Source organism: Myxine glutinosa, chromosome 8 (genome assembly GCF_964187855.1).
Source record: "Myxine glutinosa chromosome 8, kmMyxGlut1.1, whole genome shotgun sequence".
In the NCBI taxonomy this organism is placed as follows: Eukaryota; Metazoa; Chordata; class Myxini; order Myxiniformes; family Myxinidae; genus Myxine; species Myxine glutinosa.
In genome coordinates this window covers 108498636-108523541 of record NC_136268.1, presented here as the reverse complement: position 1 = coordinate 108523541, position 24906 = coordinate 108498636, and the positions used below count along the sequence as shown (strand labels likewise).

The window sequence follows — 24906 nt, the reverse complement described above, 5'->3', positions numbered from 1 at the left end:
CCTCACCACCTCTTCTTCTTCACTCCCCCTCTTCCGGGTCACGATCCGATTTCCTGTCTCATTTTTACCATGAGCGCTTTTAACCTTTTAACCACAATAACCATTTCCCTTAAACAACAATAATCGCTGTTTCCTTCCAACCCCGATAAGAATAATAATACATAGCCAGCAATGTTACAAGTGGATGAAAGCCACAACCACGGAAGGGCCGAATCCGTAACACTTAGTAAATTGGGGGACATGTAATTTGGAGTTAGGGGGCGGGTGAGAGTGATGACATGGCCGGTGGGGGGATGGAATGGGGGCCACACAGTGTCTTGTGGGTGGCGTATGTTTTTGTGTTGTGGTTATGTGTTTTGATGTGGTCGTGAGAGTGGAAACTGGAGAGTGAGTGATGATTCTTGGAGACCAGGAGGAGCGATTATTGTGTTTTGGAAATGGAAATGTGTAATGTGATTCAATGTGAACTGGGGGATTTCACATGTAGCAGGCCATGGCAAGCCTTTTAACATCTTTTACACCATGACTATGACTTTTACACCAGTCATGACATGACTTTGTTAAATGATGGTTCGACTTTCTTAAATTATTATGGTTTGAATTTTTTAAATGATGGTTTGACTTTGTTAAATGATAGTTTGACTTTGTTAAATGATGGTTCGAGTTTGTTAAATGATGGTTCGAGTTTGTTAAATGATAGTTCGACTTTGTTAAATGATGGCTCGAGTTTGTTAAATGATGGTTCGACTTTGTTAAATGATAGTTCGAGTTTGTTAAATGATGGTTCGACTTTGTTAAATGATTGTTCGAGTTTGTTAAATGATTGTTCGAGTTTGTTAAATGATTGTTTGAGTTTTTTAAATGATTGTTTGAGTTTTTTTTAAATGATTGTTCGAGTTTGTTAAATGATTGTTCGAGTTTGTTAAATGATGGTTCGACTTTGTTAAATGATAGTTCGAGTTTGTTAAATGATGGTTCGACTTTGTTAAATGATTGTTCGAGTTTGTTAAATGATTGTTCAAGTTTGTTAAATGATTGTTTGAGTTTTTTAAATGATTGTTTGAGTTTTTTAAAATGATTGTTTGAGTTTGTTAAATGATTGTTCGAGTTTGTTAAATGATGGTTCGACTTTGTTAAATGATAGTTCGACTTTGTTAAATGATAGTTCGACTTTGTTAAATGATGGTTCGACTTTCTTAAATTATTATGGTTCGAATTTTTTAAATGATGGTTTGACTTTGTTAAATGATGGTTTGACCTTGGTAAATGATGGTTTGACTCTGTTAAATGGTGGTTCTAATTCAAATTCCAGAATTCTGGGTGAATCAGGGTTTTCCCATTGTCAGTTCTCCACTCTGCCTTTCTTTATCAACTGCCATCTTCAGTATAATAGGTAAAGATCCCACATTTTCTCCCGATACCTGTCAGGATCTATTTAACAATACATCTCCCAACGATTCCATTAATAAATACCTTCCGAAGTGAGGGTATCATCCTGATGACTTGTCATGTGACCTCGAAGTAGTGATCCAAGAGCTGTACAATAACCAGATGAATTACCCCGATTAAGCTGATTGTTGTGGCAGAGCAGAAAAGACAAGTAGGCCTTTAGGTAGACTTTAATCAACACAATGGTGGCCAGGGGCACAAGAAGAGGCCGAAGCAGGGCTTGAAGTCCTTAAGAGGGAACGTAGCATGGAGCAGATCGTAGGCAGCCCACAGGTCGTCGGCTGACCCGCTTTTATACAGTAACGATCCCAAAACACAGAAAGCGAGGACACAGGAAGTGAGGTACACAGGAAGTGAGGACACAGGAAGTGAGGCATCAAGAAAACTGGAATGATCTCACTGTTCTACCTGGTCGTGCCTCGTTACAAATAATTTCCTTGTCAATTCTGGATATTGAAGAAGATGTCAAACCATCCACCAGCAATCATACCTTCCTGGATTACATTTCATACATTTTTGTACACTGCCCCTTTCATATTCCATCTCCAGTTGCTGCATGACGTAAACGACGGGCACCGCCGGTGGCCTGGTAATGACGCACGCCAAAAGGGAGTACTCAGTTTTCACTCCGTTTGTTTTCTTGTTTGTTTGGCCGGGCCATCCTTTGAGCTAGGATTCTGAAATTTGGGCACAATAGTGTGCATGTGCTTTGGCGAACTCGTATTTTTATTTTTTGATGAATGATTAATTATTTAGTTATTATTGATTTATTAAGTGCTCATTTATTTTCTTTCTCCCCGGGGCAATATCTCGGGCACCTTTTGAGCGAAGAGGTTGATATTTTGACATGACAATGACCAGATTATTTGGTTGTAAAGGGTATTTTTTATTTATTGATTCATTAATTGATCGATTATTTATTTAATTAATTACCTAATCAATTAATTTTTTAAAGTTATAGACGATGGTGGTTTAGGTATTATATTGGCCAAATGATTAACAATTTTATTATTTTACAATTATTATTTATTTATTTTCATTCTTAATCACTTTTTTAATTTTGTTTTTCATCTGGGCAATACCTCATGCACCTTTTGAGCAAGGAAACTGATATTTGGACAAGACAGTGACAAATTAATTTGGCTATAAAGGATATTTTTGATTTATTGATTAATTCTTTATTGATTAATCAAGTAATCAATTGATTATTAAATTTTTCGATTAAATAGTTATTTAAATAATTTTCAAAAAGTTACAGTTTTCGATGAAGCAATGGTGGTTTAGGTATGCTATGAGCCAATTGATTAAGAAATTAATTATCTTACAATCATTATTTCTTTATTTTAATTACGCAATTAATCAATCATGTATTGTACACCTCTCCCTCCAAATACCGTCTCCATGTGCAGTGCGCTGGAGGATATGGTATTTATATAGTTGGCATGGGGTGGTGTAGTTTGAATGTAGCTGTACTTGTCTGTTTTTTATTTGGTCTCTTTCTAATATTTCCATCCATATTATAAAATCAAATGTCTGTTGAATGATTAAATATTATGAGATAACCACCTGTATCGACATGGTCAACACAGCGATGCGTTCCCTTCAGGTTGGGGGTCTCGAGCCTGGTTTTGTCCCCAGGGGTTGAAAGGCCTGAGAATCCTTGGTTGCAGGAAATTAATTTAGACTCGTTCTTTGTGCTTTCAGGAACATTGAATGCTTAATAAGGTGAATTACCAAGAAATGGTGAAAGAAGGTTATATTTTAATTTTGAACTTCAATGTTGTTAAAAACAACATCCCATCCTTCCCCTGAAGGTGTGTTCATTGATAAATTTACTTAGGAGTAAATCCTGAATTTTAAGAGTCTATTAGTGTGCGTGAAAACAAATGAAAATGTCTGAGCTTCGAATTAGATTAAATTAAAAAGAAGTTTAAATTCTTCGTCTCTGCACAAACTGTCAAGTAGAACCTGCTGTGCATTCAAGACCCTCACGTGATTGGTTGTTCTGCAGTGTATATTGGACCCCGACCAACAAGATGTGCCTTCCACACAACACTCTGTCTGTCGGTCAAGTACAGGGTTCCTGGTCCCATAACAGTGGGGACGTTTATCTTCGGACACGTTAATCCGTGTAGGACCATGAGCTAGTGGTGGTATGGACTAAATCAGTGTTAACACAACATGAACGAGGCTTCAAATCATCAGTATCTGGTAATTTTAATACAAATCAGTTCGAGATCGTTTTGTGTGTTTAAAAAAAAAGAATCCCGATAAAAGTGAATTTAGATCCCTATAAAAAGTGAAACATTGATTTTATTCCCTGTTTTTGTTTCTTCACAGCTATTAATCATTCCCACCTTGTGGGGGCAGGATGAAGAAAATTTGGCCCAAGTCTTTCACGAACCTACTGCCCAAGATTGACGTTGGACCAAGACAAAGCAGGACACCCGGCTTAACGTCCATCCGAGAGGTGGCACACACATTGATTAATCACACGGCCTTGGTAACACCAGCATGGCAGTTTGTAGTTGGGCCGAGATTCGACATGAAGCTGAAACTTTTACAATTAAAGTTGAGATATCGTTTTTGTTATTTTTCTCTTTCCAAGGTAAGAAGGTAACAATGCCATGAATAGTTTAACAAGAAGAGTTGCTGAAACTGCTGAGTTTGTGCAGAAGGTGTTTGATTTACAGGGTCAGGTTAATCTCAAACAAACAACATCCATGAATCATTCCATCTAATCGATGTTTGTATCCATGACAAGGTAATAAACATCAGGTACGGGCTCTAAACAAGGAATAAACTTGTGTGTGTTACTCACATTGTACATCCAGGGTCCTTGTTCCTGATTTGAAGATATTCCCGCCAAATTCCATGTAACAGTAACATGATGCTCCGTTGTTTGCGGTAGAAGCTGTGAATACAAGGTTCGCAGTTGTTCGTTCTCCATCTCTTTGAACCTCTTTTGTTCCAATTCCCGAACATCGTGCAGAGAGGCGGAGGTTAAAATGGCTCTGAATGGCACAAGAGAAGGTAACGGTTTCACCATCCATGGGAATCTCTGGTACGAACCGGGAGGTTGGGAGATCTGTGCAGGGAGAGAGAAAACGGTACAATGTTTATGAAGAATAGAAAACTAATATCTGTGAAAATACTTCTGGTGATGACGTCAATGGTTCCGTTTTTATTAAAGGTTAAAATGCACTTAATGTGAGCTTCCTGAGCATATTTTGTATGTCGGTTGGGTAGGGCATATATAGATCCAGGTAGATCTGTATAGGTAGGTGCTTTGTATGTCGGGATAGGGAATCTCGATGTAATAAGTTCTGTGTCCCGAATGTCGGATTAGGTGTGTACCTGTGATCATACGAGGATGATCGGTTGATAGGTAGAATAGGGATTAGGCTAACTCCCCAGTATGTCAAACCTCTGTGATTTATCCATTGTCCCTTATGGCAACACATCACATACATTAGTTAGCCCCATTAGTGCACACATTAATTAAATCCCCCCTCCGCCACAAGACGATAAAGCTGACCAGAAGAGCAGACAGCAAGCGGCCGCACAGTGGTACACCATGGCGATCAGACATCGAACAGGCAGGCTGAGAGCCACGCCCAGAAGGACTCTTGATTGACAGGGGGGAAGGGCAAGCAAAGAGCAGGCCACCGATTGGCAGGGTAGGGGAGGACGTGTGATTGGTCAGGGGAAGGGCAGAAAGCTTCCCCGTGATTGATGGAAGGAGCGACGCACTGATTGGCCACCGACGGATGGCGTGACACGAAGGGCAAAAAGCGCTTGGCCAATGAGAGGACAGCAACGCAATTAGAAGATTTGAGAGGTCAAGGGGCGCCGCGCTGATTGGAGGGGAGGAGGGCTGACGACACGTGACGGTGAGTAAAACCTCTCGCTTACCGGCATTTTCCGCTCTTCCTTTTGGCCTCTTGCTCTGGACTGTCCCTTCGTGCTGGATCTTCTCTTGCTTCGGACTTTGAGGAAGGATCGAGGAGTTCGGAAGTTGGTGGAGAGAAGGAACGCCGTCGATTCTCCCTGGCATTCACATGCGAGCGAGGCTTGCCAATGGAGCGGGCGAGACCGGGGCGAGCGAGTGGCTCGGTGGCCTAGCAGTGTGCGAACGGGGGCTCATCGAGGCCTTTCTTCCCACCGACAGGAGCTGCGTCGGATGATGCGCTTGAGCCAGACGATCCCTGACACTGCCAGACTGAGATAAGCTCGCATTCACAAACACAAAGAAACATTTATTTTCATATTCTCCAATTTGTCTTGTATTTGAAGTGAGGTGTGCGCGATCCCAATTTAGGGGGTTTAGTGATTACCGGCGCGTTCTTTTCCTGTCCCGACACCATATTAGATAAACCCTTGTATTATTTTCCCAACCAACTTTAATTCCGTTTTCGTTTGTAAGTTACTTTTTGCAGGTTCAAGACTTCGCGCGGATCAGGTAAATCTCGCCGTTACTTCTTCTTTCCTTCTTCCTCCCGCGCGTGTATAGCAAATCCGCTATTGACCTGGATGCCTCATTACGCTCGTTTCCATTCGCGATTTCCCCGGTCTTAACTGAGGGGGAGTCGCGCGACAATATCAAGCTTGGTAGATACGCTGTGGGGAAGCAGGTTACATAATTTTAAGAATTTGCATATTGGGTCACAGAATTGGTTCACCAATCGAAAGCCCACCCCACCCTACCCCCCCCCCCCCCCCACACACACACACACACACAAAACCCCGTCGGTGGGTATGGGTTAATATATAGTGGCGTTGCATGCTTTAAATTCATTTTTTCGATAACCATTGGTGCGATTGACACAAATTTTTCGCCATAGAATGCGCCTACTCGTGTAGAGTTTTCTTGTGATAATTATGACATTATAGGGCAATAGGGCACATGGTATGGTACAGGCGCCATCATAGAAAACCCGAAAAATGTTGCACCTCCATATCTCCAAAACCGCTGCATGGAAAAAATTGAAACATGGCTCATTGTAAAGAACACCATATGGGGAATAGGTGTTGTTAACTATGACGTAATTGCTGCCATAATTAAGACGTCATAATTCGACAGGGAAAATGGTTAGTCTGATCAGTTTGAAATGTATTGAGTGTAATCTATGAATGAATGAATGATCGTTTTAAGGCCATTTTCCCCGCGAGAGCGGGGGTTAGCCTTGCGGGCCCCATGACAATCATGGTTCCCTGTTTGAGGCAATGTTTTTATGGCCGGATGCCTTTCCTGGCGCCAACCCTTGATTGCCTCTTATGATGCGCAGGGATACGGTGTACCTATTCTAAATCGGGGTACACACCGTGATCATTCATCCCAGCAAGGTGGTACTCAATTAGCAGGCCTCGGAAGGATGACAGGCTGAGTCAACCCCCCTGGTGTTAATTCAGCGATCGACTGGGATTAGAACCCAGGATCCTAGGATCCCAAGCCGGCACCCTAACCGCTAAGCCAACACCAGGCTTGAGTGTAATCTATGCAACAATTATATTGGAGAACAAGTCAGGAGATGACGATGGTTCACGAGCGAGCGGTATTCAATGACAAAGGACGGACTATAACCGAAACAGGCCCGGACAGGCCAGGCCCGGAAATGTCAAAACGTAGGTTACTGATCTTGAAATGATAGAAAATAATGTATGATCAGTTATGAGGTTAGTTAGCTACACAATACCGAAAATTCGGTTCGATTCCGACAACTTTGAAACTTTGACCTTTGTGACCTTCAAAGGTCAAAGGTCGAAGATTCTGAAATTTGTTGGAAAACTTGTATTTCATGATGTATGTGATAATATAAGATCATGTATGACATTTCACCCGACCAGGAAGCGAACAATGTAATAAAACCATTTTTAAAAATCGACTTTTCTAAATTTCATGACCTTGACCTTGGGGCGAAAATGAAAAATCGAGCTCCGTGGGGCTAGACACATGACATTGGCCGAACCAAATACCGAAACCCCTGTCAGATTCCACCAACTCCCTCGGAGAAGATGTAGCTTGAACTTGATTACCCCCTAAAAAGCTTTTTTCGGGCGTAGCTCCGCCCACAATGGGCGCAATCCACCCACTCTAGGTAGGACACAACTTGATCATGATATCAACCTCCCACCCAAGTTTCATCAAGATCGGATGATATCATCGGGTAGTTATGCTGCAGACAGACAGACAGACTTTATATTTCTTTGCCCCTACTTTATATTCCACCACTTTTTCACGTCCGAAAACTTTAAAATCAACGTTCTCAGCAACCGTTGGTGTGATTGGCATGAAATTTTCACCCAGTGATTGGCTAGACATGTAGAATGTTTTACTGCTGATTATGAAGTCATAGGTCACGTGGTATGTGCGCCATCTTGGAAAACACCTTCAAATTTGCCCCTCTATATCTCCGAAACGGCTCAATTACAAAAATTGATTCATGGCTCATTCTAAAGAACTCTGCAATGGGACCAAAATATGTTTATTTAGGATGTTAAAAGTGCTAACGTTACGAAGTTAGAATTCGACAAATAGATGCCTTGATGTCACGAACATGATTTTTTTTTTGCATGACCTTAGTGAAAAAAAATTATTCAGAATGTAAAAAATTTCGACGTAATACGTCACATGGTTCGGTCGCCATATTGTTTTTCGTGAAAAACATCAAAATCCCATTTTCTCCGCAACAGCTGAACAGATCGCATAGCCATGGCAAACAAAAAGTTCATTCATGAAAAAAAGATTCATTGATCATGATGTCATACGTCACATGGTTTCGGTGTTACGATGTTTTAAACATAAACTTTAAAACCAGAAGTCATTATTGTTGGAAGAAGAAGAAGAAACAAAACACTATTTCTTCACAGGGCATCTAACTGATTGTACCACTGCCATCTTTCGGATTTATTTCCTTCAAAAATCATTTTCTCTGCAATAGTTGGACCTGTTGACAGGAAATTTTTACCATAGGAGCGACTAGCCTCGACAATCTTCTAATGGTAATTATGACATCACAGGTCACATGGTATGGGCGCCATCTTGGAAAAACCGAAAAACTTTGCACTGCTACAGTATATTTCCAAATTTAGCGGTGATACAACCCCACTTAATATCACCGCCAAATCCTATATTTCACCCTCTTCTGGTGAAATTGCCAAAATCAAGACTCTCGGCTCACCTTCACTCCTTCATTCCTCTTTTCTCCCGCCTCTGGAACAAACTCCCTCACTCTCATCAATCCCACTCCTCCCTCCAGGTCTTTAAAACAGCTGTTCACCACCATCTTTTGTCTTCCCCCATCGAAAACCTTGATCTCTTCTACCCAGTTAATTCACCCCAGATCCACCCTATTTTTTTGAAATATCGACTTCTTTCTTTCCTGGAAGTTCTCTCAGTGGCCATGTGTTTTATACCTTTCCCACCCCCCTCCCCTGCCTTCCCATGCCTCCTCACCCCAAGCCCTCTCCCTCCCACGGATCCGTTGTCCCTGTTCTCTGCTGTTGTACTTATGTGCTTCCCTCTCTCTCCCCCATCTTGTCTCCCGCTCCCTTTATTGTATGTTTTGTGCGTCCGTTTGTCTTTTATTCTGATTGATGTTAGCTCTTTCACGAGCCTCGACCTTGTATCCAAAAAAAAAAGCGTTGTGTAGAAAACATTGAGAGGGTTGCTCATTGAGCGGGTTGCTCATTGTAAAGAACTCTCCATGCAGAATAACATATGTGAATGATGTGACGTCATAATTCGACAAGTCAAAAACTTCATCCAATCAGGATGAAAATTTTTTGAGCATCATCTAGGGGATAAATTGATGCAGAAAAAAAATGAATGACCTCATGGGTCATGTGTTTCGGCCGCTATGTTGTTTTTAAGTGTAAAGCCTTAAAAACCACTAAAAACCCATATTCTCTGAAACGGCTGAAGAGATCGAGGCCAAACTTTGCACGCACAATCACATGCCCATGACGAACAAAATGTTTGGTGGCTGTGACATCGTCGGTCACATGGTTTGGGAGCTATGATGCTTTGAAGCATAAACCTTTAAAACCTACCTCCTCCCTCAATTTTTATCATATCGAGTGGAAACTACACACATATATTCCGCATTTCTAATTGCTAAAATGACCTTTTGAATTTTGCGATAGATCACATGGTTTGGCAGCGATAAATAATTCAACGGGAATATTAAAAACCTGGTATCTATTGAGCCACTTCATTGATCGACGTGAAACTTTAAAGCAATGTAGAAGGCGTCAAGTGAATTTTTTTTTTTTTCAACATGATTGATTTTTGGGTTTGACATCCATAAATCACTGAACAGAAATATAAAAAGAAATTCTCTTGAATTGCTTGAATGATCAACATGAAACTTTAAACGAATGTAGATGTCATCAAGTGGAACAAGTGTTTAAAATTTCAACATGATTGGTTGTACGGTCTGGAAGGTAACAGTTGTTATTGCATGAAGCAGAAGAAACTCTACATTTTATCTTCTCCAGCCATGTGACTTTTCAGTGTATCTTTAAATATGATGAAAGTGGGGTTGTATGAAAGCAACTTTGTATCAAAGTGTGGTTGTATGAAAGCGTGTCCGATTAAAATGGCGTTGTATCAAAGCGGGGTTGTATCAAAGTGGGGTTGTATCAAAACGGGGCTGTATCAAAGCAGGGTTGTATCAAAGCATGTCCAATGAAAGCGATGTTGTATCAAAGTGGGGTTGTCTCAAAGTGGGTTTGTATGAAAGCGAGGTTGTAACAAAGCAGGGTTATATCAAAGCGTGTCCAATTAAAGCGTGTCCAATTAAAGCGTGTCCAATGAAAGCGAGGTTGTATTAAAGCAGGGTTGTATCAAAGAGGGGTTTCATGAAGCGAGGTTGTAACAAAGCGGGGTTATATCAAAGCGTGTCCAATGAAAGCGTGTCCAATGAAAGTGAGGTTGTATCAAAGCGGTGTTGTATAAAAGTGGGGTTGTATAAAAGCGAGGTTGTAACAAAGCAGGTTTATATCAAAGCGTGTCCAATGAAAGCGTGTCCAATGAAAGCGTGTCCAATGAAAGTGGGGTTGTATCAAAGTGGGGTTGTATGAAAGTGGGGTTGTAACAAAGCGCGGTTATATCAAAGCGTGTCCAATGAAAGTGAGGCTGTATCAAAGCGGGGTTGTATCAAAGTGGGGTTGTATGAAAGTGAGGTTGTAACAAAGTGGGGTTATATCAAAGCGGGTTTATATCAAAGCGTGTCCAATGAAAGTGAGGTTGTATCAAAGCAGGGTTGTATAAAAGTGGGGTTGTAACAAAGTGGGGTTGTAACAAAGTGGGGTTGTAACAAAGCACGGTTATATCAAAGTGTGTCCAATGAAAGTGAGGCTGTATCAAAGCGGGGTTGTATCAAAGTGGGGTTGTATGAAAGCGAGGTTGTAACAAAGTGGGGTTATATCAAAGCGGGTTTATATCAAAGCGTGTCCAATGAAAGTGAGGCTGTATCAAAGCGGGGTTGTATCAAAGTGGGGTTGTATGAAAGCGAGGTTGTAACAAAGTGGGGTTATATCAAAGCGGGTTTATATCAAAGCGTGTCCAATGAAAGTGAGGTTGTATCAAAGCAGGGTTGTATAAAAGCGAAGTTGTCTGAAAGCGGGGTTGTATGAAAGCGAGGTTGTATCAATGCGGGGTTATATCAAAACGTGTCCAATGAAAGTGATGTTATATCAAAGCGGCAGGGGAACTGTAAGGGGGGGGGGGGGGGGAGTTAGGATGATTCCTAGTGCCCTGTACTGACAGGGGCCCTATCAATTATTAGAACATTAGGTAAAAATTCTCAATATTAAATTATTAACCAGGCTTTGCAGTCTTGCCATGCTGTCCATTGAAAGTCAGTTGGCCAGAAAGCTGGAATTCAAAGACTAGATCAGTGACTTTGCGGGCAACAAGGCTCGGCGCTGGGCTCTTGGTGTGTAAGGCTGAGCAAGGACCAGTGATAACTAAATGGCATGGCTATGGATATTGGATCACTACACTTGGTATGTATACTTGTGTAGGAGCTGTGCTCCCACGTCAATCGGAAGAATGGACGCGACAAAAAGCTGGAATTCGTCCGAGTTTCTTTATTGTCACAAAACAACTCGGGTACTCTGAAAAGCCCGTTTATCGGGCAGCAATATATATACACACATTATCCCGGAGCGTTTGCCCGGGAAAGGCGAGAGGGGGCGTGGCCGGGCGTCCTGGCCGCGGCCTGGCAAGTCGAGGGTGGGCATGCCCGGGCATGCCCGGGCGTCCCGGACGCGGCCCGGCAAGTCGAGAGCGGGCGTGGCCGGGCGTGCCCGGGCATGCCCAGGCGTCCCGGCCAAGGCCTGGCAAGTTGAGCGTGGGCCTGCCCGGGCGTCCTGGACGAGCCCGGCATGGTGATCGCTCCGCATCCTTGGTAGGTGCAAGGCGATTGTGTAAACCCAGCGGTAGCCGCTACACACGTCCCCCCAGAATCGACTTGCACCGGCAGGGTCAATTTGAGGGGGGTCCTGATGACCCGGCCGAAGCGACCACTGGCGGGTCGTGGGGGGGGGGGGGGGTGTCCGGTGTGGTGGTGTGCGGTCGAGTGGGGGGCACCGTGGACGGGGGGCGGCCTCGCCGCGGCGGAAGGGCCAACCGTGGCGGTTGGTCGATGTCCACGTGCGCCGGCTTGAGGCGGTCCACCGCAATCCGGTCCGACCTGCCGCCAATGTCGATGACGAACGACTTGTCGTCCCGTCGCAGGACCCGGAAGGGCCCGTCGTACGGCGGCCGGAGTGGCCCCCGATGTGCGTCATGACGCACAAAAACGTACTCCGCTGTGCGAAGTGCTGGGGGGACGTAGGACTGGGGGTCACCGTGGTGGGATGTTGGCACGGGGGCAAACCGTCGGGCGGCCTCCTGGAGGTCCGAGCGCTGGTGAGCTGCGGACCAGGGACTGGCGTTTGCCACGGCATTGTCGGCAGTCGGCCATGGCGTTGTTTTTGCCGGCGACATGCCGGATGTCCGTGGTAAACTCCGACACGGCGGAGAGGTGGCGCTGTTGGCGGGCCGACCACGGCTCCGTGACCTTGGCCATTGCGTAAACCAACGGCTTGTGGTCGCCGAACGCCGTGAAGGGTCGGCCCTCCAGGAGGTGGCGGAAATGGCGAACGGCCAGGTGTAGACCGAGGAGCTCACGGTCAAACGTGCTGTATTTGAGCTCGTTCGGCCGGAGCTGCCAGCTGAAAAAAGCGAGTGGCTGCCAAACCCCGTTCACCCATTGCTCATGTACGGCGCCCACCGCGTAGTCGGAGGCATCTGTGGTGAGAGCGATGGGAGCGTTGAGCACCGGGTGAGCGAGCAGTGTTGCGTCGGCGAGGGCCCGCTTTGAGCTTTGGAAGGCCGCGTCCATTGCTGCGGACCAGACGATGTCGTGCTTGGCCGGCTTGCCCCGGAGGGCTTCGTAGAGGGGCCGCATGAGTTGAGCAGCGCGGGGCACGAAGCGGTGATAGAAATTCACCATTCCCAGGAATTCCTGCAGGGCCTTTACGGAGCGGGGACGCGGAAACGTGGTGATGGCCTCGACCTTGGTTGGCAGTGGCACGGCCCCGTTCTTGGTGATGTGGTGGCCCAAAAAATCAACGGCCGTCGTGCTGAAGTGGCATTTGGCCGGGTTGACGATGAGGCCGTGCTCGCTGAGGCGCCCGAACAGTGTTCGGAGGTGGAGGAGGTGCTCGGCCCGGGACGTGCTGGCGACGAGGATGTCGTCCAGGTAAACGAAGAGGAACGGCAGGTCACGCAGCACGCCGTCCATCAAGCGCTGGAACGCCTGAGCCGCGTTCTTGAGGCCAAACCGCATCCGTAGGAATTCGAATAAGCCGAACGACATGATGACGGCCGTTTTAGGGACGTCGGCCGCCCTGACAGGTACCTGGTGATATCCCCGTATGAGATCGATTTTTGAAAAAATGACCCGTTCTGCCAGACGGGCGGAGAAGTCTTGGATGTGCGGGATCGGATACCTGTCGGGGGTGGTAGCGTCGTTAAGGCGGCGGTAGTCGCCACATGGGCGCCAGCCACCCCCTGGCTTTGGGACAATGTGTAGTGGCGAAGCCCACGCGCTATCGGAGCGCCGCACGATGCCGAGGTGTTCCAAAGCGTCGAACTCGGCTTTGGCCATGGCGAGCTTGGCTGGGTCGAGGCGGCGGGCTCTGGCGTAGACCGGCGGGCCCGTGGTTGGTATGTGGTGCTCGATCCCATGTCGTACTGCGACGGCCGAAAACGTCGGCTGCGTGAGGGCCGGGAACTCCGTGAGCAGGCAAGCAAACTCGTTCGCCGCCGGGAGGGCGCATGCCAGCTCGGTCGGTGCGAAGCTGCTCAATGTGCATACCAGGGAGCTGAAGGTCTCGGCGTTGATGAGGCGACGCCGTTGGACGTCCACCAGCAGTCCGTGTGCGCAGAGGAAGTCGGCGCCTAGCAGAGCCATGGGCACGTTTGCGGTTACAAACGTCCAAGTAAAGCGTTGGCCGCCGAAGCAGAGGGTGACGTTGCGCAGGCCGAAGGTGCGGATGGCCGATCCGTTGGCCGCAACCAAGGAGGGGCCGCAAACCGCGGACTGCCTGTCCTGATCAGAGGCGGGTATGACGCTCAGTTGGGCGCCGGTGTCGCACAGGAAGCGCCGTCCGGACACTTTGTCTGTGATGAAAAGTAAGTTGCCCGTGTGGCCGGCGCTCATGGCTTGTAATGAACGCCGGCCCGGCCGTTTCCCGGCCTGCCAAAGGTGCACGGGGGTCGGCATGTCCGGGCCTTCTGTCCGAACCTGGCATGATAGTAACACCACGCTTGGTCAGGTGGAGGCCCCGGTCGTCGTGCTGGAGGTGGTCGGCTCGGCGTAGCGGCCGCCAATTGCGTCGGCAGTTCGGTCGTCGACCGTGCCGGGTGCTCGGGCACCATGGGCGTTGCGTCAGACGGCGGTGGGCCCCAGGTCGCTGCTGCAATGCGTTGGCCTGCCGCGGAGATCTTGTCGGCTTCCCTGGCGAGGGCGCGGGGATCATTGATCGTCGCGCTCGCTAGGGCGAGGCGTACCGGGCTAGGCAGCTGACGGAGGAACAGCTCCCGGAACAGGAATGCCGGAGAGTGCTCGCCGAGCAGCGAAAGCATGTAGTCCATTCGCTCGGACAGGCGCGTGTTGCCGAGCTCGGCAGGTCGGGCAGGCGCCGTGCGCGTTCCGCCGATGGGAGGGCGAAAGCGTCGAGGAGGAGCTTTTTAATCGCGCCGTATTTGTCAGCGGCTGGCGGGCTCTCGAGGAGGCTCAGGGCGCGGGCCGCGGTGGCTGAACCGAGCGCTGCTACCACATGGTGGAAGCCGGTGTCATCGGCCGTGATGCCTCGCAGGGCGAACAGGGAGTCCGCCTGGGCGAACCAAACCGCCGCGTGAGCCTCCCAGAAGGTAGGCAGTTGCAGTTTAAGGGCAACTGCCCTGTCCATGTCGGTAGGTCACCAATGTAGGAGCTGTGCTCCCACGTCAATCGGAAGAATGGACACGACAAAAAGCTGGAATTCGTCCAAGTTTCTTTATTGTCACAAAACAACTCGGGTACTCTGAAAAGCCCGTTTATCGGGCAGCAATATATATACACACATTATCCCGGAGCGTTTGCCCGGGAAAGGCGAGAGGGGGCGTGGCCGGGCGTCCTGGCCGCGGCCTGGCAAGTCGAGGGCGGGCATGCCCGGGCGTCCTGGACGAGCCCGGCATGGTGATCGCTCCGCGTCCTTGGTAGGTGCAAGGCGATTGTGTAAACCCAGCGGTAGCCGCTACACTTGTATGTATACTCTGCTGCTGATTTTATTATTTTGTTTGTTATATCATTCTAAAGATGATAATGTTAATTTATTTTAATTGAAGAGGTTAATGTATGTTGTAATTCTTACCATTAAAATTACATTTAGACTGTAAAGGGTGGCCTTTAGCACCTTTCTTGTGTGGGTATCAGTCTTGCATCAAATAGTGAATTCCATACTGTATGCAGAAATATAAGCATTGTTTCAACCTCCTGACAAAAATGTCGGGGAAAAAATGTGCATGCGTGCTTCATAGGGGCCCATTGTGATATCATTTGATGGGGCCCAAAATCACTGGCGGCGCCCCTGCAAAGCGGGGTTGTATGAAAGCGAGGTTGTAACAAAGCGGGGTTGTATCAAAGAGGGTTGCATCAAAGCGTGTCCAATGAAAACGGGGTTGTCTCAAAATGCAGGGTTGTATGCAAGCGGGAAGGCGGAGGAATCTGGTCATCACGACTAGCAGTTATACAGTGGCAGTTCTAGTTACTTTTTACTTATACCCCAATCACTTATAGGTCACCATATCTCAAGTGCACAGGAATTTGACAGGAAGTCACAGTGGATGAGTCAGAAATTTTGCAAGCATGCACTAACAAATGTTGTGTGTAATGTTGTGCTTCAAATTTGTCTAAAACAGTCGATTTCTTTTAGGTAAAATCATTATCAACAAATGGTGTTTATTGTCTTTTAACTTTAAGACATGTAGACTATTTGTAACAATTATTCTCTTCTTTTTGTTGCTTAATTAACTTCTATCATCACCACTGTTTTACTGTGTGTGATAATAGGGGATTAATTATTTGACTCATGGAGAACATGCTCCACATGTCCTTTTTTTAAATGTACAATGGTCCAGAAGTGGCAAAATGTACGTTATAGAGAGAAAATTACTAACCATAAATCTCACTCAAATTATCAAATAAATATGTGAAAATGATGTTATTGTAAGTATATCTGTCAGTGTAAATCCAGATTTGTTTTTGATGATTGTCCCTTTAATTATATACCAACTTTCCATTTATTACTGTGTAATATTTTGATGTGCAGGATTTTGATTGCCTCTTCGAGAACAGTACTGCACAGTTTTTTGTTTACATTACCTTTGTCTTATCGATGTATGTTCTGATAAACTGTTTTCTTATTTGTTGCAGATTAGAAATTGACAATCATGGCTGCCCGAAGCAAAGATATTTGTGCAATTTGTGTTGTGGTTTCAATGGCAGCGGGAGAGTTTTGGGTCAGAAGGAACTTTCAACGCAAATACAGGTTCAACGATCATGAAGGTGAGTTCCATCTCAAGCTATCATCTTCAGACAAATATGATGTACATGATAATTGTTACAAGAAATACGCCTTTTACCATGAAACATTGCACAAGCTCTTAATACTGACATTTACAACAAGGGAAGGGATTCTCCTCTTTCTACATTGAGATCTGTGTCTCACCCATATAACTATCAAAAAAACTGCCTCATATGTGCAAAGGCACTTAACTTTGGTGCTGCTCAGCATCATGCAGTACGCTGCTCTCAAATCAAGAGTGTTGAGGTTATTAGCAAGGATTAAAAAGTACTATCCAAGAAAGCCTACGAAATATATTGTTGCAGTTTTGAGGATGCACAAATAGCATCATTAGAGGTTAAAAGGTTGCCCCCCCATAGTTAGTCCACAAGCAACACGTAGGCCCATTTAGAACATTAGTTATGTCATAGTATGTGTTAGAATAAGGCCATTTCCCTAGTAACATCTGCGTTGTGTAAAAGAAATAAGCTTAGGTCCCTTTCATTTTGCCTCCACCCTCCAAAGCTACCCCTACAGGCGCAATCCCTTGCACCTCGAATTAGGGTGCTCACTAGTCAAGGGACACGAGGTAGGCCCGAAAAGGGGGGTGGGGGAGCGGCGTCAAGGAAGCGCGTCAGAGACAGCGACGGTAAGGGCCAACAGCCAATCAGGGCTCAGGTGGCATGGCATGATAGGGCGTGGCAGGACGCATCTGGTGAGTTCCAGAGGGTTCGCTGGGCATGCCTATATAAGCGCACGCACAAAGCCCTTGGGAGGACTGGCCGGGGGACTTTGAGAGGATGAGGACTTGAGGAGGACTTCTGCGGGAGAGCAGTGTGTAAAGGACTGGAAGGAATTGCGCCTTGCATATGAACTTGTATTGGGAGCGCATACGAATTCGTATTGGGAGCGCATACAAATTCGTATTGGGAGCGTATATAGCGCCGGTCCAGTTATTACGTACGCGGCCGTGGCCGCAAGTGTAACCGCCAAGCCAGTTTTACCGTTCGCCCCGTAATAATCCCGTGCGCCAACGACACGTGGAGAGCTCCTGCCGTCTGTTCCATGTTCCTCACGGTGCGTTGGGGACCGGAGAACGAGCTGTTGGACACCATCCCTGGACCATCAACCTGACCATCTGCAATCCCCATGTGAGTGACTGAGTGTAAACGGGCCCGTTTGTCCTGGGATAAGCATAAGACTGTATAAGCTGCCCTGTGTCTTCTTCTGATCATTGTACATAGTGAAATAAACCATCTGTTCTTCCTGTGTTTCCTAATTCGACCGTATCAGTGATTTCCTCCATTGGGTAAACGTGGCACGATTAGAACCGCTCGGATCGGGTTAGTCATTGCTAACGGCTCGGGTCACGGGTCGCTACCGCTCAGCATTTCCACCTACACCCGTGATTCGGGCGGGGCTTATTTCCTTGCTTCCGAGGCGGCGTTGGTACTTAGGTAATAGGAATTCGGCCTACAACCCTATTTAGCACCATCCGGAAGGAACGTCATAGCCCCGGATCCCGTCGGCTAGTCAAAGACAATGGGACTAATCCCCCCTTGGTAAAGGGGAGAGGGCTGACGAGGAGATCCGCAACAATATGTTAAAAGAGAACTAATACCCCAGCAGTAAATGTCAAAGCAAGGATAAAGTTTGCAGGAGATATTTGTGCTGTTGAGGCCAAATATCATCGAGAGTGCATGCAGACATTTATGTCTGGTAAAACATTTCATATTTTTCAGATGATTCAAGAATAAATGTCTGAAACCTCAAGACAGTCAATCATGAGGCATTCAGTAGTCTTTGTGTGGTTAATCAAGGCAGAAAAACAAAATCGCCAATTCATGCTGTATGACCTATGAGCCCAACTGACATCTTATTTGCCTAACGATGTTGCAGTATACAACAGAAATTCACTAAAAACGCCAGCTCTTGCAAAACATCGGAAAAGATGTGACAATATCACAGGCTGAAGGCAGAGCAAATGTGGTTACGCTGAGTGAGCTACGTCTACTTTACATGAATTTACATGACTTATTACAGACGGAAGCCTCTCCTCAATGAAAGACACATGAAAGCCCGCCTGGAGTTTGCAAAAAAGCACCTAAAGGACTTTCAGACTGTGAGAAACAAGATTCTGTGGTCTGATGAAACCAAGATTGAACTGTTTGGCTTCCGTCTGGCCACTCTGCCAGAAAGCCCAGATCGGTGGAGTGTTGCAGTGATGGTTGTCCTTCTGGAAGTTTCTCCCATCTCCACACAGGATCTCTGGAGCTCAGCCAGAGTGACCATCGGGTTCTTGGTCACCTCTCTTACCAAGGCCCTTCTCCCCCGATTGCTCAGTTTGGCCGGGCGGCCAGCTTTAGGAAGAGTCCTGGTTGTTCCAAACTTCTTCCATTTAAGAATTATGGAGGCCACTGTGCTCTTGGGAACCGTCAATGCAGCAGAAATGTTTCTGTAGGCTTCCCCAGATCTGTGCCTCGACACAATCCTGTCTCTGAGCTCTGCAGGCAGTTCCTTCGACTTCATGGCTTGGTTTTTGCTCTGATATGCATTGTCAGCTGTGAGACCTTATATAGACAGGTGTGTGCCTTTCCAAATCATGTCCAATCAATTGAATTTACCACAGGTGGACTCCAATCAAGGTGGAGAAACATCTCAAAGATGATCAAGAGAAATGGGAGGCACCTGAGCTAAATTTCAAGTGTCATAGCAAAGGGTATGAATACTTATGTCAATGTGATATTTCAGTTTTTTCTTTTTAATAAATTTGCAAAACTTTCTAAAATCCTGTTTTCTCTTTGTCATTATGGGGCATTGAGTGTAGATTGAGGAGGGAAAAAATGAATTTAAACGATTTCAGCATAAGGCTGCAACATAACAAAATGTGAAAAAAGTGAAGGGGTCTGAATACTTTCTGAATGCACTGCAGGCCCCAGGATTCAAGCCTTCCCGCCTGCAGAATAATTCCTTTATGGCCCAGTGGAATTGGAATCAGTCCAAGCTATATAAACACAATGTATCATCAGCAATAACAATATTTTGGCTTTATTAATAACTCAAGATGTTATTTTTTGGGGCATCGAGCAATCGAGGCAACATTCTGTGCTTATGAACTGCCTGCATTCAAAAAATTTTTTATCGGAAGCAAATGAGGCTGTGTTTACAAATCGCTCGCCTTGTTTTTTAAATTATCATTTCTGAAGCAATTGTGTGCGTATATACCGTAGATTTATGCATTTCACATTTATGCCTGAAGCACACCAAAGACATCCTGCCTAATGTTTTGACCTGTTCCTGTTTCCCATTCCCTTATTGCAAATAATTTGTGAGACGTAATGCATAACTTTGTGTGTATAATTCTCTGGGTTGAGTTTTGTGCACCCATAATGAAACGTCGTTGAGATACCTGTCGTGAAGATACGACCTTGGCTGACAGGATGAACTTGAGGTACCCCAACTCTCCTCTAAGCTGTCTAGCCTGGGTTTGAATCTCGACCATCTCGCAGTTTGGTTATATCTGGCAGTTCTAAAATGCCATCCTGATGTAAGAAATTTAAAAAAAAATTCCACATTGACATTATGGGTTATTCGGTGTATATCAGTAACAAAAAGTCTTGATTTAATCCATTATAAATTCAGGCTGTATCTCAACAAAATGTGAAAAAAAATCAAGGGGTGTGAATACTTTCTGAAGTCACTGTGAAAGATATGAGTAAGTACGGCTTGGTCTGGCCCTACCGAAGCGCTCTTGATGGCGGATGCTCCGCTTGCCCAAGGCTCGGTCCCAGCTCCATCCCTCTTTCGCAATGACTGTTCCCCCAAGTTGCTTCTCCCTCCCTCAAAACACCAGCAGCAGACAGGACAAGCAGCAGTATTATGTTCACCACCATACCAAAGCCGAGTGTTTGCCCCCATGATCTTTTATAATCCCTTAGCAGGGGCGGGGCCAAATATCGGATCAAAACGAGCTTTTGGTAAATATTTACCCGTTGATTGGCGCATCACTGTTTAGCACCTCCCACACGAGACCTTCATTACAATTTGGGCTCATTCTTCCAGCCCCGTGCGGCATGCGTCGGAACTCCACAATTAACATGAGCTGCACACACGGAACCGGTTACAGGTCCAGGGATGAAAGCCGGTAAGCTGGTACTTGTCGGGGTAAGCAAGCACAGTGATAAGGTGTCAACAAGACACCAGTGGCCAATTAATGCCATGTTGTTTGGGTGTTCAACCCGGTACGGAGGGGGAAGAGTCAGTTTGCCACTGCCGCCATTTCCCGTGCCTTTTCCCTCGTGCTTCTTCATCGACGGTGGTGTCTGTGGAGTAGTTAGATCAGGCCGTGGTTAGACGGAGTGGTTGGGAACGAAGTGGTGGTTGTCGGATTGGGGGGCTGTTGGGTAGGGAAGCTTACCATGTGTTTGATGTCTTCATGTCATGTAAACTTGACGTGAAAATTACAAGGAAACCAAAATAAAGCGTAACTAAAAATGCCTTTACCAAAAACTAACTTAAAAAAAAAAAGTGTTGTGTCCTTATAATGTATCTAAAGAGAGGACATGGAGACAAGGAGGAAGAGTGGCAGTTTGGATTTAGCGCGTGATTCAAATGCCTTTTGGCGCGCTACGCTGACGACTCGTACACGCGCCACGGAGCTATTAAACTAAAATACGATGTGTATACTTAACAATTACCCCATAACAATTACCCCATTACCCACCCATAACAGGTTTTTATACTTAACAATTACCCCCCTAGAAAATGGGGAGAAAAGGAGGAAAAAAACCCTCTCTAACCCTCATCAACGCATTGTATCACATTCTAACTCAGTATGAGTATACCAATGGAAGGAACTACTCTTACCTTATATTATGTTAATAACTACACAGAGGCTCTGTATATTCAGTGCCATTGTTTTCGGGATCAGATCCTAAAACCACAACAATATTGAATGTTCGTGTTTTCCTCCATATCATTGATAAATTAGTGCATAGAAAGTGTTTATGAAACAGAAGTTATACATTATGAAACCCGATTGGTGGCCATTTTGAAATTGCTCCAAAAAATGTATTTCCCCATGACCATGAGTGAATTTGTGAGAATTATTTTTGTGGGCATTTCAACTCCGAACAAGGTGTTCAAACCACAACTATGGTTATTATCGAAAATGTCCAGCTCATTGTCAATTTCTACTGTTCTAAAGGGTGTTCTCTGTGGAGATTCTAACTTCAAAAGTGGGTAAAGGTGCCCACACCTTCTTGTGACTTTAACTAGTTCACCACCTGTCACGTGACCCAAATGAAATCTTTTCACGTAAATGTAAAAACTTTCATGTTCAGGATTCTCTGTAGTTTATGAGGATTACTTATTCCGAACTTTCTGTGTGAACAACATTAAACTACCAAACATTGCTCAATCAAATGCTTTGTGACCCGATACCAATATCTGGAGAACACTTGGAATGAGATAGAAACAAGTTAATTGACACAGAAATAGAGATTTATAAAAACAATTGCAATACAACACCGATAAATGTAACCACGTGATCTATTTTAAAATTATCGCACATCAGGTGAATTATATCTTCATCAAAGGTGAGAGGTGAGAGAAATGAAGGAGAGACTATGATGAGGATGGCATGGACACGTTTTCATTATTAAATTAGTTATATTTTCATTTCGAGCAGAACATCTATCAGCTCCCGGAAAATGATTTAGAATGATCACGATCAAGCCTTTTAAACGCTCCACCTGTTCATCCATCTTTCTCACAAAGACAACACACCTGTTCATCCATCTTTTTCACCGAGACAACACCAGGATCCCAATAGTTATGTGTGGACATCAAGACAGAATGTACATCATAGGACAACCACACCCTGATTGGGACAGAGACTCCTGATGTCAAGGTCTTAACTATGGTGAATCTTCTTCCTCCCAAGACCATTGCTTGTTAAACTAAATAATATATTTTATGATAACGAAGAATGAACTTTGTCATGGTAAAAGTAGATTAATGTTAAAACCGGAAAACAATGATTATAAATGATCCTTCAACCATTAAATACGTTATAACAGGATGTCACATTGGTGTTACAGCACAAAATACAGCGATTATAACAAGCTGTTGCATTCATGTTGTACACAATAAAACCATTGTATAAATGTTATATTCTCATAATGTGAATTAAATCCATTATAAAACTCCATTATGGGTGGTGTAGGTTTGAACGCAGCCTGTGGCTGATTGGCTGCATCATTTTCTGGGGGAGTGGCTGTGCCACTGATGCAATGCTCCCATTACCTGTCAGCAGGTACTCATTTTGCCGACCTTAGAAGGATGACAGGATAAGTCAACCCACTTAGTGTCAATTCAACGGCTGACAGGGGATCGAACCCAGGATCCTAAGATCTCAAGCAAACCACTTTAACCGTTAAGCTGACACTCCACTGTTACATTATTGTAGTTGTAGGTAATATGATGAAAGTCTTAATAAGATTAATGCCATAACATGAATCTGTTACATTCCTATTGCCATATAAGACTCAATTTGACAGGCTGTACGTACCCCAAGATCAGATTCAATAGTGTATGGGAAGGAATGGAACCCGACCTTATGTATTTGTGTTTCCCCCCCCCCCCCCCATGTGTATCTGTGTTGCCCCCCTTGTGTATCTGTGATGCCCGCTTGTGTATCTGTGTAGCCCCACCCCCCCCCTTGTGTATCTGTGTTTCCCCCTTTGTGTATTCGTGTTGCCCCTCCCCCCCCCCCCCCCCCTGTGTATCTGTGTTCTGGTAGATTTTGCCATGTCATGAACATGTTTTTATGAATGGGCACAAGTGGATGACATGTGATGGAGTCACTTTGTTAAAGCTCAGAAAGCCTCACAGATCTGATATCCCTTCCATCCACCACCAAGTGATGTTACATATCCACACCAAAATCCCGATGGAGTGAGTCACACCAATGGATGGCCGGCTTATCGCCTCTGGTGGTTGGGATGGGTAGTGTAGTCATACACCATCTACCCACCAAGGATTACAATTCTCCATCTTGAAGGAGCAGACAGAGTGAGTAAGGAGAGACATTGAGTGTGAAAGAGAAGTGAGTGAGGACCTTGTGGTTCACAGCATGGAACACACCGAGACCGAAAGAGGACGAGTTGACCCTGAAAGGTGATTGTGGATCACAGAAAAGATAGGCGGCAGGATGGTGCATGGGTCTACGGATCTGAAAGTGATCTGGACACGTGTGGGTCCACCAAAGTGGATGTCGCTTGGTGTGCAGCGAGTCATTTGGGCGTAATTACAAGGATCATTGTGCTTCACTTTCATTTTTTGTTTCATAAAAAACCTTCGGCTGCTCATCAGCATCTGGGACTTTTAATATAAATCAGCTCGAGATCCGTCTTTGTGTTTTTTAGCTCACCTGGAACGAAGTTTAGGGGAGCTTATGCGATGGCGCGTCGTCCGTCCGTCAGTCCGTAAACAACTGAAACTTGCGCTGATGGGATTGCGACCAAATTTGGCACAATTATATTTGTTGTGTTGTGACTAAAGTTTGTTCACGGCATTAGAAAAAAAGTCGGGGTCTAAGGGGGTTTACCGGGGTCAAAATAGATCCAGGTTTGACCCCCCAAAATACAGTAGATATTTGCTTTTTCCTCTGAAACTACAAACACTATTTCCATGAAACTTGATTACAGCCTTCACCACCCGTGCTGTACCAACATTTGTTCACGGTACGAAGAAAATGGAAGTTTAATTGGGTCTACGGGGGGTGAAAGTGGGTCCAGGTGTGACACCCCAAAATAGGTATTTGCTTTCTTCTCAAACGACACACGCAATTTCGACGAAACTTCATCACCCATGATGTGCCAATGTTTGTTCAAGTCTTTATAAAAATTGGGGCCTGAGGAGGTATATGGGGTTGGGAGAGGGTGGGGAGAGGGGCCGCCCCCCAAAAGAGGTATTTTTTGTTTGTTTGTTTAAAGTCTTATGATTATGTTAGTATTATTCTGCATGCTGCCCTGTCTTCTAGCAACCATTGAAATTGGTTTAAAATACCGTTAGTCAGTGCAGTATACTCTTTATTCTACAAGGAGAGCGCCAGGGGCATTGCCCCGATGTTTTTTAAATCTTTAAAAAGGTGAGTGACAAACATTGATATTATTCTGTTTTTGTTCCTTCACAACTATAATCATTTCCTTCCTGTGGGGCTGGATGAAGAAAATTTTGCCCAAGTCTTTCACGGAATGGCCAAGCTTGACGTTCCACCAAGACAGAGCCGGACAGCCGGCTTAACGTCCATTCAAGAGATGGCACACACATTGATTAATCAATCACCCTGCC

The 24906-nt window shown here is 45.3% G+C and overlaps 1 protein-coding gene across 1 annotated transcript in view; it reads right to left on the bottom strand.

The window, feature by feature from the left end:
• Nucleotides 1–24906, bottom strand: part of LOC137432826 (uncharacterized) — a 398393-nt gene that overhangs the window by 67579 nt on the left and 305908 nt on the right. The window contains exon 11 of the mRNA XM_078783985.1: nt 4271–4537. Coding sequence (XP_078640111.1) covers nt 4271–4537 — 267 coding nt within the window. The remainder of the gene's footprint in view (nt 1–4270; nt 4538–24906) is intronic.